Source organism: Pseudonaja textilis, chromosome 3 (genome assembly GCF_049901715.1).
Source record: "Pseudonaja textilis isolate UNSWEBS1 chromosome 3, rPseTex1.2, whole genome shotgun sequence".
In the NCBI taxonomy this organism is placed as follows: domain Eukaryota; kingdom Metazoa; phylum Chordata; class Lepidosauria; order Squamata; family Elapidae; genus Pseudonaja; species Pseudonaja textilis.
The window spans coordinates 80,241,307-80,257,671 of NC_141992.1; the positions used below are offsets into that span (position 1 = coordinate 80,241,307).

Below are 16,365 nucleotides of genomic sequence, written 5' to 3' on the forward strand. Positions count from 1 at the left end.
CTCTGCCTGATTCCTTACTTTGAAATACAATCCTGTCAATTCCTCTGCCCATGTGGGCATGACGGATACTTTTACTCATTGAAATGATTCATTGGTGATCACGGGAAGAAATACTGACCTAGTGAAAAGAAGCCAGATTGGAGGGAAAAGTGTGTGTGAAGAAAGTTGTAACAAGCATGTGCTCAGCTGGTTTATGGGTTATGCAAAGCCCAATGAAGGTATTTGCATCACACACTTAACCAGGGAAAAATTACTTACCAAGAGATCTGGAACCAGATCACCTAGCAAAATGGAGGCCAATCTGTTTTTTAGAGTGTAGCCACTGTGATTAACAACCCACCAGCTTTGCAGAGCTTGCCTGGCTGTGTCTGTTTTTTAAAAAAGAACAGTTTGAACTGTTTTTTTAAAAAAATACTGGTTTTTTAAAAAAAAACAGTGGCCCAAACTGTGGTGACAGGAAAGAGGTGAAGTCACCATTGTCCAACATAGAGATTCAGCATTGATTATAAAATAGGACAGAAAAAGAGCATGTCTGATTAAATCCAGACTCCCATCTTTATCTAGAAATTGGAAGGGTAGATTTATTTCATACAACAAATTATAAATTTTGTCCTGGTTATAAGGAAAACAAAATGTCCACTTTCTGCTGCAGGGATGTCAAACTTGCAGCCCGCAGGCCAGATGCATCATGCGCTGGCCACCCTCACCCCCAGTTTAGCGAAAGGGAGGAAATCATGATACGTCATGTGCCAACACGTGTTTGACACCCCTTATCTACTGGAACTCAGCTTTGGACTCTGTGGTTAAAACAATAACCCTGCGTGCTGCATTATTGAATGTAATAGCTATGTAATTGGTTGATTAACTATGTAGTACTGACAGGATTGAAAGTAAGGGGCCATCCCCATATGGGCTGAGAATTGAGAACTATTCTCTTTTTCTTGGTTTAGTTTATTTAGCTTTCTAACAATGCAAATAGGAATTTCTTCTAGCTGCATAAAAGGTATGAAGTATTGTTGGAAGAAAAATCTGATCTGGTTCTAAGCCGGGAGAAGGGGTGCTGGAAATAAAATGGAGGCTATTTGGGAAGAAGGACTCTGTTTATTGATGAGCAGAACCAACAACAGCATGTAGTTCTGGGACAGCTGAAAAATTGATTTGATGAGGATATGGATTTTTATAGGGTTCTGGGATGCTCCTAGGGGGTTGTGCAATGTAGTGAACCTGGTGTCTTTTGCTATTCTAATGGTGATGCGTTAATCATATTATGTCCTAAAGGTCATGTCCTGTTCTTATAATTTGGGTGGGGTGTGTGTGTAAATTTTAATCCCATCAGATGGAGCTGAGGGTGTTTTGTTTGTGAATAGGCTGGCATGGATTTCTTAATGGGCCCAAAATATCCATCTCTAAAGACTTCAGGCATCTGCTGGAGGCTGTTGGAGCTGCTTTCTGCCTTTGTTAAGATTTTTCTTTTTCTCCTTTGGGGAAATATAATATTCTGCCTCTTTCAATATTCCCCAAAATATTTCATTTGAGGGGGTGCTTCCTACAGTATGACTTCTATATATATATTTACTAGGTAAGAGTCAAGGCAGCATTAAGGCAGTACAATTAAAGTCCTAATGTGTTGTTCAAATTCTAGCCATGTTTTCTACAAGTGTTACAGTAACTCTCTCTTTAACTTACCTTACTGTAGTGTGCTGGGTAGTTGTTGGTTGATTAGGCATGCCTGTGATCTGGGGTTGTGGTTTGATTGCCTGGGGCTGCCTGTAGGTGTTTTGCTCTTGGAGGCTCCTGAGAGTTACAGTGGTTCTTATAAAAGGTTCAAGCTTGTGACTCCAGAGTCTTTTCTTTGTTAGCTGGAAACGACACAATATTTTCTATGAAATATATCCGGAGAACCCGTTGTTAAAGGAAAAGCAAACTCTTTGCTGAGATAAACTACCAAGCCATTACTTTAAAAGGAGCGCTGTAGTAAATGCTGTAAATCAGCGTTTCTCAACTTTGGCAATTCTGAGATGAAGGGAACCCAACTTTCAGAATTCCCCAGCCAGCGATTGAATCGCCCAGGTTGAGAAACTACTGTAGATGAAGAATGTATTACTAAAACAGGGGTGTCTAATCTCTTGCATGAAAATAAGACCTGCAAGGGGGCTCATACCAAAAACAGAACAGCGAAATCTTACCAATGCAATAGAAAGCTAGTTTTGCTTTCACAATTACTAGCAGCATGAATTTGAGGAGCGTTTTAATAATGCTAAACCAAAGCCACTAGAAATCCAGTTAAAATGATTACCGGCCAAAAGATCACAGTGGAATATCTGTCAGGGATACACTGATCAGAAACATATTTTGGAAACAGGTGAACAGCACTCAAAGCACAGCTTAGGTAAAAGAGTTAAAAGGATGTTACAAGAAAGAGTGTCACTCCCAAGTTTCATAAAGCATGTTCATATGTTACACTGCTTGCAAAAACTGAACTGGTGGGAAGCTGTGATTCTTCTAGTTAAAATTCTGGTATGGTCAGGATTTGTGATGATTTAAAGGGTAGCATTCATCCACAATTACATGCCAAGCAATACTACTTGCTGAAATTGAAGACATTTTTGCTAGCCTCACCGAAGAGGAACATTTCAGCAAAATAAATCTAAAAGGCTTTCTCTACTGTTGGAGGTGGAGGATGATTTCAGAGTGTTTCTCACCATAAATCCAATCAAATGTATAAACTTGTTTCTGGACTAGCATCTGACCAGCACTTTGTTAAATCAGCACCAACCTGTTAAATCAGCACTGATTTTTACAGACAGCGCTATAAAATCAGTACATTATGGAAGGATTTTCAACTTTTTTCAGGCCATTAAATCTGTGAGTTTAAGAAAGAAATCTCAGAACTCTGATCAAGAGACAAAATTTTAGTGATAGGAAATGAGATGCGTACTTGTTAAGTTGTTTTGTTTGTTATTAGTACCTCAGAGAATCTCACCACATTTTCACAGAACTCTGGAGATACAATAGAATTATTGTTGATGTTTTTTTAAATCAAGTACTACATATGTTCATACCAGGGGTGGGATTCAAAAATCCCAGCAATCGGTTCGCTGCCCAGTTGCTGGGTGGGTGTGGCCATGGTGGGTGTGGCCTCCCGGAACTTCCGGGAGGCCGGTTTTTCACCTTCCCAAGGGTCCAGAGGCTTCTCTCGGGCCTGTGGGAGGGTGAAAACAGCCTCCCCTGGGCTCTGGAGGCCCTCCAGAAGCTGGAAACAGGCCCATTTCCAGACTTCTGGTACTTCTGGAAAGCATGTTTTCCCCCTCCCAGAGCCTCTGCGCAGACCCTGCACTTACCTGCATAAAAAATGGACCGCGTAGAGACTCCGGGGAGGGGAGGGGCGGGCAGGGCCAGACGGTCGGTTCAAATACCAGTTCAGCGAACCAGATGCAAATTTAATATCCGGTTCTCCCAAACTGGTAGAATCCCACCCCTGGTTCATCCTATTTACACTCAAGGCATACCAAGGACTATGGAGAAAATTCAGGAAGTTGTGAAGATTCTATAGCCACAACATCTTACAGCAAGTATTCTTTTTATGATCTCTCATTTATTATATTAGATTTCTGCAAAACTGAACCACCATGTAACATCCCTTGAACACTACACTGGGGAGGACTTAGCGATAGACAAATAGTGTGAACAAATTTTCATTTTCAAATGTGCAGCCCTGAAGCCTCAAAGAAAAATGGCTTCCAAGCTGACAATAGCAAAGAAAATGATAAAGTGATGAAATGTGTGCTGCTGTAAGAATATAACTTGGAACTTCAAGCCACTTTAGAGTCCCCTCACTGGCCATTAAAAAAAAAACAACACATTGCTGTAATCTGCAGTCTTATAACCACTTAACAAGAAGGTAGCACAGACAGATTTATTTGAATTTAAACTTCTTAGGATTGATGTGCTAGAGAAGAGTAGTGGGTTTGAATTGAAAACCCTGATTCCTAAGTATAGACATATTTTATTTTATTCGTATTTTGCCTTATTGGGATCTCTTTCAGTAAAGTTCAGAGCAGGTTATGGAACAGAGACAGCTTTGATTGTACTCTTAGATGACCTCTGAAAAGAGCAGGATAGGGACTGTGTGCCCATCCTTGATATTCTTGACTTCTCAGCACCATCTCTCTCTGGATTACTGCAATGCACTCTACATTGGGCTGCCTTTGAAAAAGTGTTCAGAGGTTTCAGCTACCGCAGAATGCAGCTGCATGGGTAATAAATTTGTCAGATATTTGATACACATCGCACTACTGTTACATGAGCTACAGTGGTTGCCACTGTGCTTCTGGGTGCAATTTAAGGTGCTGGTTGTCACATTTAAACCCCTCCATAACTTGGAGCCACAGTGTCCTGCTTCAGGTTTCAGCCACAGATGCACAGACGGTTTCTTGGGAAATTACCAATTTTGTTTTCAGACAATTGAGTGAGCTCGACAGCTAGGAACGCCAAACAAAGCAAAGGCTTGCCTGTGAAGCTTGTATTGAAAAAGGCATATGTGGAAGCATTATCCCAAGTCGGTCCAAATTTCAAAGGCTGGATCAAGGTTGTCAGCCAGTTCAAGGTCTAATGTTCAAGAGTAGAATTCACTCATGGAAGACACACACAAGTCAGGCATTGTTTCCAAAAAGAGAATAGAGGTGAAGCAAGTCTTGTCTTTTTTTTTAATAAGCTGCAGCCTGATGTCACTAATCAGAATGCTTACTCTGTTGCTTGGTAAGTAGCCTAATAGACTTCCTCTGTTCTACTCTCCTTTTGATGAGGGGACCAGGAGTTCTTAAGTCATCCTCACCAGACAGGTCCAGCTGCACAGGTGGTGCTTATGATTGATCAGCCACATGTGATGTCCAGCTTAATGCTTCATGAGGCTGACGTTCCAGAGGCTAAGCTGGAGCAACTTCTTCAACATCAGAATCTGAGGCCATGACACTGAGCTACCTAAGGCACCATCTTCTCCTAGGAATTTCTTCTACCTGTTCAACTTGGACCAGCAAGTTGGGTATGTTACGATCCCATCAACCAAGGAATGTCATCTGGCAGAAATTAGGAGACATGCCTTATGTGTCATAGCCCCTATTCTCTGGAACATCTCCCTGCAGAAATCTTTTACCACCAAATTTTCCAGTGCATAATATTCCATTGGTACACCCCCTCCCTAATGTTATCACCACATTCCTTCCATCCTATGTCTTCTTTCTGCCGTCAGTGCTGCTGATGTATGGCATATAAACATCCAAGTTACCCAGGAGCTTGCTCTTCCTGAGACTATCATCTGTGAACTATCCTTAAATATCACATTTCGATTCTTACTATGTTACAGAGCACCTGATTATGACATCAAGCATGTAAACAAGCTAAATTCACTACTACCATGGGCAATATCCTGCCCACACGCTTCTTTCTTGGTGACTTCAATCTACCTCATATTGACTGGACCCTAAACAAATGTACAACTGAACCCATACACGCAACCTTCTACAATGCTGTAACAAATCTGGGACTGGAACAACTAGTAGCCAACAGTACTAGACTAAACAACTGCCTCGATCTCATCTTCTGCAATAGTTTGAATTCAACTTATGGAATAAAAATTAAAGAACCCTTTTCCAACAGTGAACACAATATGATTGACTTTTGTCTCAACATACATCCACACAAAAATCATCACAACGACATAATCCCCAATTATAACTTCAAAAAAGGCAACTATGATCTTATAGACAATGATCTCTCATCCCTTGATTGGCAATTTCTATTCACTGGATGCAATACTGTTGAAGACCATTACAACATATTTTTATTTGAAGTCAAAAGAGTCATCAAACTATATGTACCAATAACAACTCCAAAAACCAGAAAAAATAGATTACCCATAACAATAAGGAAGCTTCAATCCAAAAAGAGATCACTTTGGTGAAAAAACAAATCTGGTCATGTTGCCAACTTCAAAAGCCGATACAAAAAATTATGCCACCAGATAAAGACTGAATGCACCAATTATCCCATTAAACAAGAGGAAAACCTTCTAAGCACCAATTCCACCCACTCTTTTTATAATTTTGTAAACAACAAACTAAAAGACTCAAGGTCCATTCCACCACTGAAAGGACCTAATGGTAAAGACTTTAACACATTCTTTGGCTCAGTATTTGTAAACAGCAATGGATCATGCCCAGTATTTCCTAGCCGAACCACAGAAAACTACAATGATCTAATACATATCCATTTTACAGAAGACAATATTGAAAAAGCACTACGCAATCTAAAACCATCTCTATCTATTGGACCGGACAGAATATGTGCCTATTTCTTAAAAAAGCTACCCACTGCCATAGTCGAGCCTCTAAGCATAATCCTTGAAAAGTCTTTCAGGACCAGCTCCTTGTCTAACCTATGGTCACAAGCCACGGTCATCCACATCTTCAAAAAGGGAGACTCCAGCCTAGTTGAAAATTACAGACCAATCTCCTTATGCTGCGTCACCTGTAAAATCATGGAATCAATTATTAACCAATCCATTATCCTCCACTTAGAGACAAACAACCTACTTTTCAATAAACAATTTGGTTTCAGAAAAAAACTATCATGTAATCTGCAACTCTTACACTGCAAAAATATATGGACTACACAACTCAATCAGGGCAAAGCAATAGACTCAATCTACATAGACTGTAAAGCCTTTGATTCAGTGGTACACGACAAACTACTCCTAAAACTAAAATCTTATGGTATCTCTGGACAACTGACTGGATAGAAGCATTCCTGTCAAACAGACAACAAATGGTCAAAATTGGGAGCGTCCTATCAGATTCTGTACTTGTCAATAGTGTTGTCCCCCAAGGCAGTGTTCTAGGACCAACTGTCTTCATACTCTACATAAATGACCTCTGTGATCATATTAAGAGCAACTGTGTTCTCTGATGAGGTAAAGCTGTTCAATACCACAGACAATACTGCTACCCTTCAAAAAGATCTCAACTATGTATCAGAATGATCAAACAAATGGCAAGTTCAAATCTCAACAAATAAATGCTCTGTCTTACATATTGGCAAACAAAATCAGAAAATAAAATACAAGCTGAATAGTCATGACCTTGTTGATGATCCAAGCTCTGTAAAGGACCTTGGAGTACTCATCTCTAATGATCTAAATGCTAGAGCCCACTGTAACTACATCACCAAAAAGGCATTAAGAGTTGTTAACCTAATCCTACATAGCTTTTTCTCTGATTATATCACACTACTAACTAGAGCATACAAAACATTTGCTAGACCAATACTCGAATACAGCTCATCAGTCTGGAACCCACATTACGTATCTGATATTAGCACAGTTGAGAAAGTCCAGAAGTATTTCACAATAAGAATTCGCCACTCCTCTATTCATTGTAGAATACCTTATGCCACCAGACTTGAAATTCTAGACCTAGAAAACCTTGAATTACGCTGTCTTCGGTCTGATCTAAGTATGGTTTATAAAATTATACATTGCAATGTCCTACCTGTCAATGAATACTTCAGCTTCAACCATAACAATATAAGAGCAAACAATAGATACAAACTCAAGCTGAACCACACCCAACTTGACTGCAGGAAATACAACTTCAGCAACAAAGTGGTCAATGTCTGGAATACTCTACGTGCCTATCATCCCTGTCCTATTGTTTCTTTTATTTTTCTTATATGTATCTATGTATTCATAACTATGTTTTTACTTATACCTATTATCTTATAAGCGATTGACAAATCAAATCAAATCAAATAAATAAATAAATAAATAAATAAATAAATAAATAAATATCACCGACTCACCCATTCCCTGATATATCCAGCATCTTCATTTGCTGTTGCTGCTGTTCCCAAGTATCCATACTTGTCATCACAAAGCCCTAAGTGTTGGCCTTTTCTTGTTTTTATTCTTTTCCCATGCCACTTCTGCCTGGAATAACCATATTTCAATCCAGATCCAGATCCAGATTTCATTCTTATATGGCTAAAGCATCCCAAACTGGAAGGTTTAGAAGAGAACTTCTGCACATAGACAATGCTTCTTTATTGATATATTTTCATTTTATTGGCTTTTTAAACACAGTAGAATTTTTAATATAGATATAGAATTCTTTATTGGCCAAGTGTGGTTGGACACACAAGGAATTTTTCTTGGTGCAAATACTCTCAATATAATCTATGTTTAATTATTTGCTGCACTGTTCTTGTTCTTTATTCCTTTCTTTTTTTATCTTTATTCTATCGTGTTTTCTATTTTGTTTGGTTTTACTGTACATTGTCCAGATTCCATTTGGATACTTTGAATTGCACTGTAGCGGAAAAGAACAATCTAAATGTAATAAATAATGTAACATCAGTATTTCCTCTTTTGTTATGATGTGAATCCAAACATAAGTAATTTAGTATTTACTAAATTCAAATAAAACAGAATTGTTTGAATTTAAGAATGATTCAGGCTCAGGCACCCAAGAAACTGCAGCATAGCAACAATGAAAATGGAGCAAGTTGAAAGTTGAAAGCAATGTTTTTATCTACAACATAGTAGAGACTGAGGAACTAGGAAGTAAGTAGGTTGTGCTCTCTATTTCAAGGGATTGGCATTTCTTCTTTTGGGCTTTCCTTCTCTTGACTTCATCCATAATTCATTGTACTGTTATTTTTAGACTGATGGGCAGAGGTTCTTTTTATTTTTAGACAGCACTTGCTGATTTTATACAAAGCAATCCTATGCACATCGATCAGAAATAAGTTAGTTCCCAAGAAGTTAGTTCCAAGTCAGTAGCTATATGACTGCACTGTTAGACATTTTATCAATAAATGGCAGGATTCACACGACAATAACCCCAAAGCAACTAAACCACATTATAACGTAATGTAAAGTATGGCCCAAGTCATATACAGATAAATTATAAATAATCTTTTTGGAGGGGAATGCATATACAATAACACATCTCAGATAAAGACTTTATTTCAAAGACTTAAATCCTAAAGAGATTTGCTAAATCATTTATTTAAAAGTAAGTTCTCTCTTATTCGTGGGCCTTAAAATTAGGTAAGTCTGCAGCACTGAACTCAATGGTCCTTGCTTTTGAGCAAGGAAGATTAGATATGAACTGTAACTATGCTAATAATAATAATACAAGTATTTTGAGCATCTGATGTAACCCTCAGAATATCCTTTAATCTGCAACGTGTTTATAACTAATGTATTCAGAGGTGGGATTCAGCTGGTTCAGAATGGTTCGGTCCAATTGGTTGTTAAAATACTGCCCAGTTTGGTGAACCGGCTAATCCCACCACTGGCTGACCCCGCCTCTGCCTGTTTTCCAGCTGTTTTCAGGCTGGTTTGGGGGGCCATTTTTGACCCATTTTTGGCTGTTTTTCAGGCATTTTCAGGCCATTTTCCAGGCTCTTTGGGGGCCATTTTTCACCTTAAAAATGGCCCCCAAATGGCCTGAAAATGGCTGAAAACAGCAAAAAAAAAAACAGCCCCCAAACAGGCCAAAATTGCCCCCAAAATGTCAGGTTTGGGGGATATTTTTTGGGAGGTACTTTTTGATTGTTTTCAGGCCATTTTCCAGGCCATTTTTAGCTGTTTTTTGGAGAAGTTTTCAGCCATTTTCAAAGAGAACCGGTTATTAAATTATTTGAATCCTACCACTGACTGTATTGCTGATATAACACTGAAGTCAAGACTTCGCTTATCCAAAGAGAACATTATGCAAAACTGAAGTTCTCAAGTTATACCCCAGAGAGGTATAGATCAGGAGTGAAAATGACAGGATACAATTTAGACTTTTAATTCATAACACCACCTGATGCAGTTATCTTACCCACAGTGCTCATTTAAACTTACTGTTACAGCTTCTATTAACACTTTTCATTTGTTTTTATGCCGTTTCAACTATACTGGCTCCAAGAAAAAAAAATAGTTTCCTAACATTGAATATTTGCTCTGTTGCCATGGGCTGCATATAGCCTCCAGCTCTATTTTTATGACTTGCAGAACAAAACAAAACAAAACAAAAGAAGCCCCTGGCACTGCAATTTTTTTTTTTTAAAAAAAGAAGTTAAACAAGTACATGAAACTTCTGATACATATATTTTCTTAAGTTTTCACAGGTATTTATATGTATGGTATTCAGTTTTGTTCGGGTATTTTCCCACGTCATTATAGTTGTGCTTTTAAAGTTGTAGCAACGTTTCAGCAGAATCTCATCTGCCATCATCAGGCTTCTGTATTGTGTTCATCTGTGAGTCAGACTTTAATAGAAACGGCTGTGAAACAGCAAGCTGTTAACTACAGCCTCAATATATTGTTCACTGTCAACATTTTCAAGAGGAACAGACAGACAGCTGAATAGAAAGTGACTAAAAACAAAATTATGTTATGAGAAGTTTCAGAATTGCTCTGAAAATAGAGGAATCCAATTTATCAGGCTCTGGACTCAGATTCTGAGTCTGAAGCTATGCATACATCCTGTTTCAATTACAGTTTTATAAATAAAATGTGTAATTACTAGAAGAGGGTTGATTTTGGAGAAATCTAGAAAAGTAAATATATGCATATAATATGCTATATTAGCCAAAGTGAATAAAAGCAACCCCGGTGTTAAAAATGTTATCAACAATACCTCACTGGACATTTCTTATGATCAGTTGGAACATCTTATTAGCAAAGAATGACTTCAGCAGTCTCAATGAATAATCCATTGGACAATTCAATTATGTGGACCATTATTCTAGAGCTAAACCACCCAGAATTCTTTGCTTGGCCTGTTTCAGAAAACAGCAGAATATTACGAGAATGGAACATGTTTTCACATTTAATTCTAATGAACATACTCATTAAATCATATCATAAATTACAATTTGTTTGGTTATGTCTTTGTCATAACCTTTGTATGAATTCAGTTGTTCTGGTTTACAAGCCATCATTTATTATTTAATGCATTTTTGGTAATGTATTCAGATAAGTGGGGGGAAGGGATTGTGAGGCAATTTAGATTCCAAATGTGAAGTTTATCCAAAATAAAGTTTACTTTGTAAACAATTGGATGAATCAAAATGTTTATTTCAAGGTAGAAAAATCACTTAAAAATAAGCTGAGAAAGTATTTTAGGATTTGGGGTTCTCTCACATATGTTTGATTACTAGATTACTAGGGACTTTAGACAACAATGGAGAAAAAATTGCATTGGCATAGAATAAAATAAGATAAGGAAGCATCCCAATTAAGATTCTTCTCAGACATATCAATCATAAAACAAAAATCCCTCGTGATAAAAATGCTATTCAAATTTGTTCAAAACTTATACACAGCATTGATGCTAACTGAAAGGAATTTATTAGGGGGAAAAATGAAGTGAAGAGCTGTAAAAAGTTAAACATCTATTATCCTTGATAATTAGAAGGCTTTTAGCTATTGTAAGGTTTCCAGGTTTCAAAGTGTTGCTTACTCACACAAAGTTCAATTTGAATAATTAGCAAAACAAATATTAGTAGTGTTTAGGGGAAAACGTTTGCACTATCATTTCGTACAGAGGCACACATCTGTAACAGAAAGCCACAGGTAAAAATTGAAAACATTTCTCTGGCTAAACCAGGCTGTCCACAATAATGGCCACAGGCTTCAAAATAGCAGATGTAACTGAGTGATTCTAGTTCTGACTTTTTTTTTTTACACATGTGCAAAATATGTCATGCATGTTTTAAAAAAGGAACTGGGCCTTAGTAACCCAATCGTGCCAATGATTTTGAAGCCAATGACCAATACCATGGACATCACTGGGCTAAATCAAATAACAGGAGATATTCTTAGTAGTTTTTTTTCTGATAAACATGACATTAAATATTCACATCTAACACGCAACTTCTGAAACTTCAGGCAAGGGTGTTCTTTCATTCATTCATGTTCTATTCTTTAAAAAGGTCAAGATCTTGTCCAAGAAGAAAATCTTTAAAATCTAATTAACTATCCAGCCTCTTTAGACAACATTTTACTTTCTGATTCAGCAGCCTAGGCCTGGACAGTGCTGCTTGTTTCTATGGTAAGTAATAACTACGGTATTTTTGTTCATTTATTTATTTTTACTACAGTTAAGAATTCAAAAAAGATGCATCCAAACTCACAAGGTGCCTGGGCGTAAAATCATTTATGGGATTCTCTCAAAAACCATTTTAAAAAGAAGTTTATTTCCAATACAGGTAAATATTGGGGATGTCCAAATCATCTGTGATCCAGTCTGAATCATTAGTAAGTTTCAGATCACTGATTCAATTATGAATTCAATTTGAATGGTTGAATTCTTGTTACGTGTTTAGTTGCATGCATGACAACTTATAAACACAGAATTGATTCAACAATTTGATCTAGTGATTGGGCTGAAGATAAGATTCAACAAAATTGCTTTCAAATGGAAATTCTTTGAATTTCAACTCCATGTAATTTTAACAAGAATCTCTATATTTAGATTATAATTCAAAAGTCTGCCTAACATCTCAAACTCTACCAAGGGAACACTACGAAAGAGTTTCTATATCTATATGAATAACTTGATGAATTTGAATGTGTGAAAGCCACTCCACTGGAAATGATTGCATTTGCAGTTATCTCAAATATTATAGAAACTTCTTTGGAGAATTTTATTTCACATTTTTATCAAGTTAAATGCATAGCTAGTAGAAAGGAAGACTGTGACAACAATACTAACAAAATAAGAAACGAATACAACCTCCCCTAATTTGACACCCTTATTACGCTCAATTTACAGCTCTGAGAATTCCTAACCAGCAGGGACCAAAGTCTTGCCATTCCTGTTGTAATGTGGCTAATGAAGGTAGTCCTCAACATATGATCATTCATTTAATGAGTATTTGAAGTTATGACAATAAAAAAAGTAACTTAAAAGATCGATCCTCGCACAACTGTAGCAACATCCTCAGACTCACATTTGGGCGCTTGATAACTGGCATAATGATAGCTGAAGGTTTAAATAGAGTAGAGTAGTGTTGAAGAGAACAGAATAGAAAAGAACAGAATAACAGAGTTGGAAGGAATCTTGGAGGTCTTCTAGTCCAACCTCCTGCCTAGGCAGGAAACCCTACACACTTCAGACAAATGGTTATCCAACATCTTTTAAAAAACTTCCAGTGATGGAGCATTCATAACTTCTGGAGGAAAGTTGTTCCACTGATTAATTGTTCTAACTGTCAGGAAATTTCTCCTTAGTTCTAAATAAGTTCTAACTAAGTTCTTAGTTCTAAGTAGTTCTAAGATGTCCGAAAGCATACAATTTCGTTGCTTCTCTGATGATACTTACAGTTTATAGAGGTGGTGTGTTTATGGTCTAACTTAGCTAGAGTCTGGCAGAAGCAAGATGTTAACCCAACAAAAACAGAGACAAACTACAATGTTGCCCATCAAGGAACTGAAAAATGTCCCTGGAAGATATCTTCAAAAAGCTTCATCAGTGTCATATGGATGAATAGTCAGATCTCTGTATTGTTTACAGGCTAATGTTGTGACATTCCAAACTGAACTCTCTCTAGGCTACATATAGGGGCATTGTGGTTAACAACCCAGATGCAAGTTTCCCGGTTATGCCAGCCATTTACTGCTTTTCAAGAGTTTTTACTGCAGAAGCTCATGATCCAAGTGAGTCTGCTGAAATTTGATCATTATGCCCCAAAGGATTATCCTGCTCTTTTAATCTACAATCACCTGGACTCAGTCCTACATTCAGATACTATTATATAGACCAGGGGTGTCAAATTCAATTTCACTGAGGGCCATATCAGGGTTGTATTTGATCTCAGTGGACTGGGGTGGGTGTGGCTAGGGTGGGCACGGCCAGTTCAATGTCATTCGTGTCGGGGGCGCCTGTGATGGCCAGGCATTCTGCCAGTGAAAACAGGCTCCCGAGCTCTGTTTTCAGCTGCAACGGCCTCCTGCAACCCTCTGCCAGCAAAGGCGAAGCTCACGAGGGCCATCCACGCCCCCATTTTTGGCTGCAACAGCCTCCTGCAACCCTCATGAGCTCTGTTTTCATTGCTGTTTCCAGGGAGACCCCACCGTGTGGGGGTTTAAGCACCCTGTGGGCCAGATATGGCCCATGGGCCTTGACTTTGACACCCCTGACATAGACAATTTCACAATGCACATAATGGCATTGTGGCATGTTCTGAATGCCTGTGCCATTAGGATTCTTTTCTTCCATTCCCACAGAATTAAAGCTGAAAATCCTCAAAGTATATATGATACACACATTTTCAACCCAAATATACTGTATGTGATCTATGATCTTCAAGCCAACATAGTCCGTCAGAAATATTGGAGCAACTCTAAGTGTTTTTATGGCATAATCAACATAAGATTATTTAGCATGCTGTGATTCACTGATTTGTCAAACAGATCTTGATTCTTTTTAGGGCAGGTGCTCACTGGTGTGACCAATTCAACAGCAGTTAGGTTTGCTAAATTTGGAACGCTCTGAGTTCAGGTGTTGTTAATTTTAGCAAAAACTGTTTTTGGATGTAGATTATTTTTTTTAAATGGCTTTATTAAGTTTTTTGAAGTAAAAAAAAAATCATGTGACTGCAGTTGATCATGGCAGTGTGGCAACTTTGGAAGATTGGTGCTATACAGTGCTGAGGTGGTCACAAGTTTCCCAATGCAAATAAGATGAAGATTTTGAAATTTCAATCCTATGGGAGTAATGGTCCCAGATTTTGGACACAAATGGGACTGAGTAGTGATAGTCCTCAACTTACAACTGGTTGCTTAGCAATAATTCGAAGTTACAAAGGACCTCCCAAAATTTTGAACTGATTATGTTCTCTCTCTCTCTCTCTCCTTCTCCCTCCCTCCCTCCCTTCCTCTCCCCCCCCCCTCTCTCACATACACACACACCAGCAATTTTCAATGTTATTGCTGGGTTCCAGCCTTTACTGGAAAAAAAAGTCCATTGGTTATAAAGAATTTGTTTAACGACCTCAATGTCTGCTTAACAACCACCACAAAAAGTATTGTAAATTCAGATATGGTTATGTAATCACCCATAATAGCTGCAACCCATTCCAATTAATAACTGCAATGACTTACTACTGGAATTCCAGATGTAATTATGGTTATAAATCGAGGACTACCTGTATCTGAGGCAAATAGAGGAGAAAAGCTATTTTCCTTGTGCTGGGAATGAACCCCACAAAAGTGGATTCCCTCTGGCATGAGGAGCTTTGAAAATGAATAATGGATATATTTTGAGAGCCATTAAAAAAATTCTTCCATCTGAAGAGCTAATCTTAATATTCTGTATTCTTTGAAGAGAAGTAAACAGTATTTTAGACTGTCATTGTCAATCTAGAGAAAATACCTTTCCCTCCATTTCATCTTGCTAAAAAGATATTAGAGGTTTTAATTTAACAGAGTCAAAGGATTAACTTGTATAGAAGCAACATGTTTAAGCTAGAAAACATTTGCTATCACCCCTAACACTTTTGGACCAGCTGAGAACCCAGGACTGAACAATATATATTGGAAGCAAAAAGAACAAATGCTAAAATAACAATGTAAAAGGACGTCAGAATTACAGTACTTTGATTAGACCTGCATAATTTTTCTTAATTGAATATTTACTCAGCCTTTGTTTATATGTAGTGAGTAGTTCACATCCTTTATTTCTGAATTCTTCCAGCCTTAAGGCTACAATTACATAAGGGTATCCCTAGGAGGGGAAAGGCAGACAAGTCACATCGTGTACATCCTGATACTGTTACATAAACAACTTCCAAATGCACTTAATGGCATTGTGGCTTGTTCTAGATGCCTTTGCCATTGGGATTGTTTTAGTCCAGTGGTGGCTAACCTTTTTGGGCTCCTGTGCCAAAAATTGGGCACGTGCTTGCATGCTCGCACTCATGTGCCAGCGCTCAGAAGGCAATGCCCCCTACGCATGCACACACAATCCTCACCCACCCACCCATCCACCTACCCACCCCCGCCGCCCCCTTACCTACACTGTGCCTCACAGCTGATTTTTGACCGGTTTGAGGCCTTTTTCATCCCAGAGGCTTGAGGAAGGCTTCTGCAGGCTTTGCAGGCTGATAACTAGCCCCGTTTCATCACTTCCAGTATTTTTGGAAAAACAGGAAGTGACAAAAATGGGGCTAGTTTTCAGCCTGAAATCCTGCAGAAGCCTTTCCTCAAGCTTTTGGGAGGCTGAAAAAGGCCTCAAGCCAGCTGAAAATCAGCTGTAAGGTAAGCAGTGAGAAAGTTTGCCTGCAGCTCGTGTGCTGGCACAAATGGCTCTGTGT

The 16,365-nt window shown here is 38.2% G+C and overlaps 1 protein-coding gene across 4 annotated transcripts in view; it reads right to left on the bottom strand.

Moving 5' to 3' along the window:
- The window catches only part of PTBP2 (polypyrimidine tract binding protein 2), a 169,513-nt gene that overhangs the window by 76,701 nt on the left and 76,447 nt on the right, over positions 1-16,365 (bottom strand). For all 4 annotated transcript variants that reach the window (XM_087930184.1, XM_087930183.1, XM_087930182.1 and 1 more), the window contains exon 2: positions 1,687-1,859. In XM_087930184.1, coding sequence (XP_087786310.1) covers positions 1,687-1,859 — 173 coding nt within the window. The remainder of the gene's footprint in view (positions 1-1,686; positions 1,860-16,365) is intronic.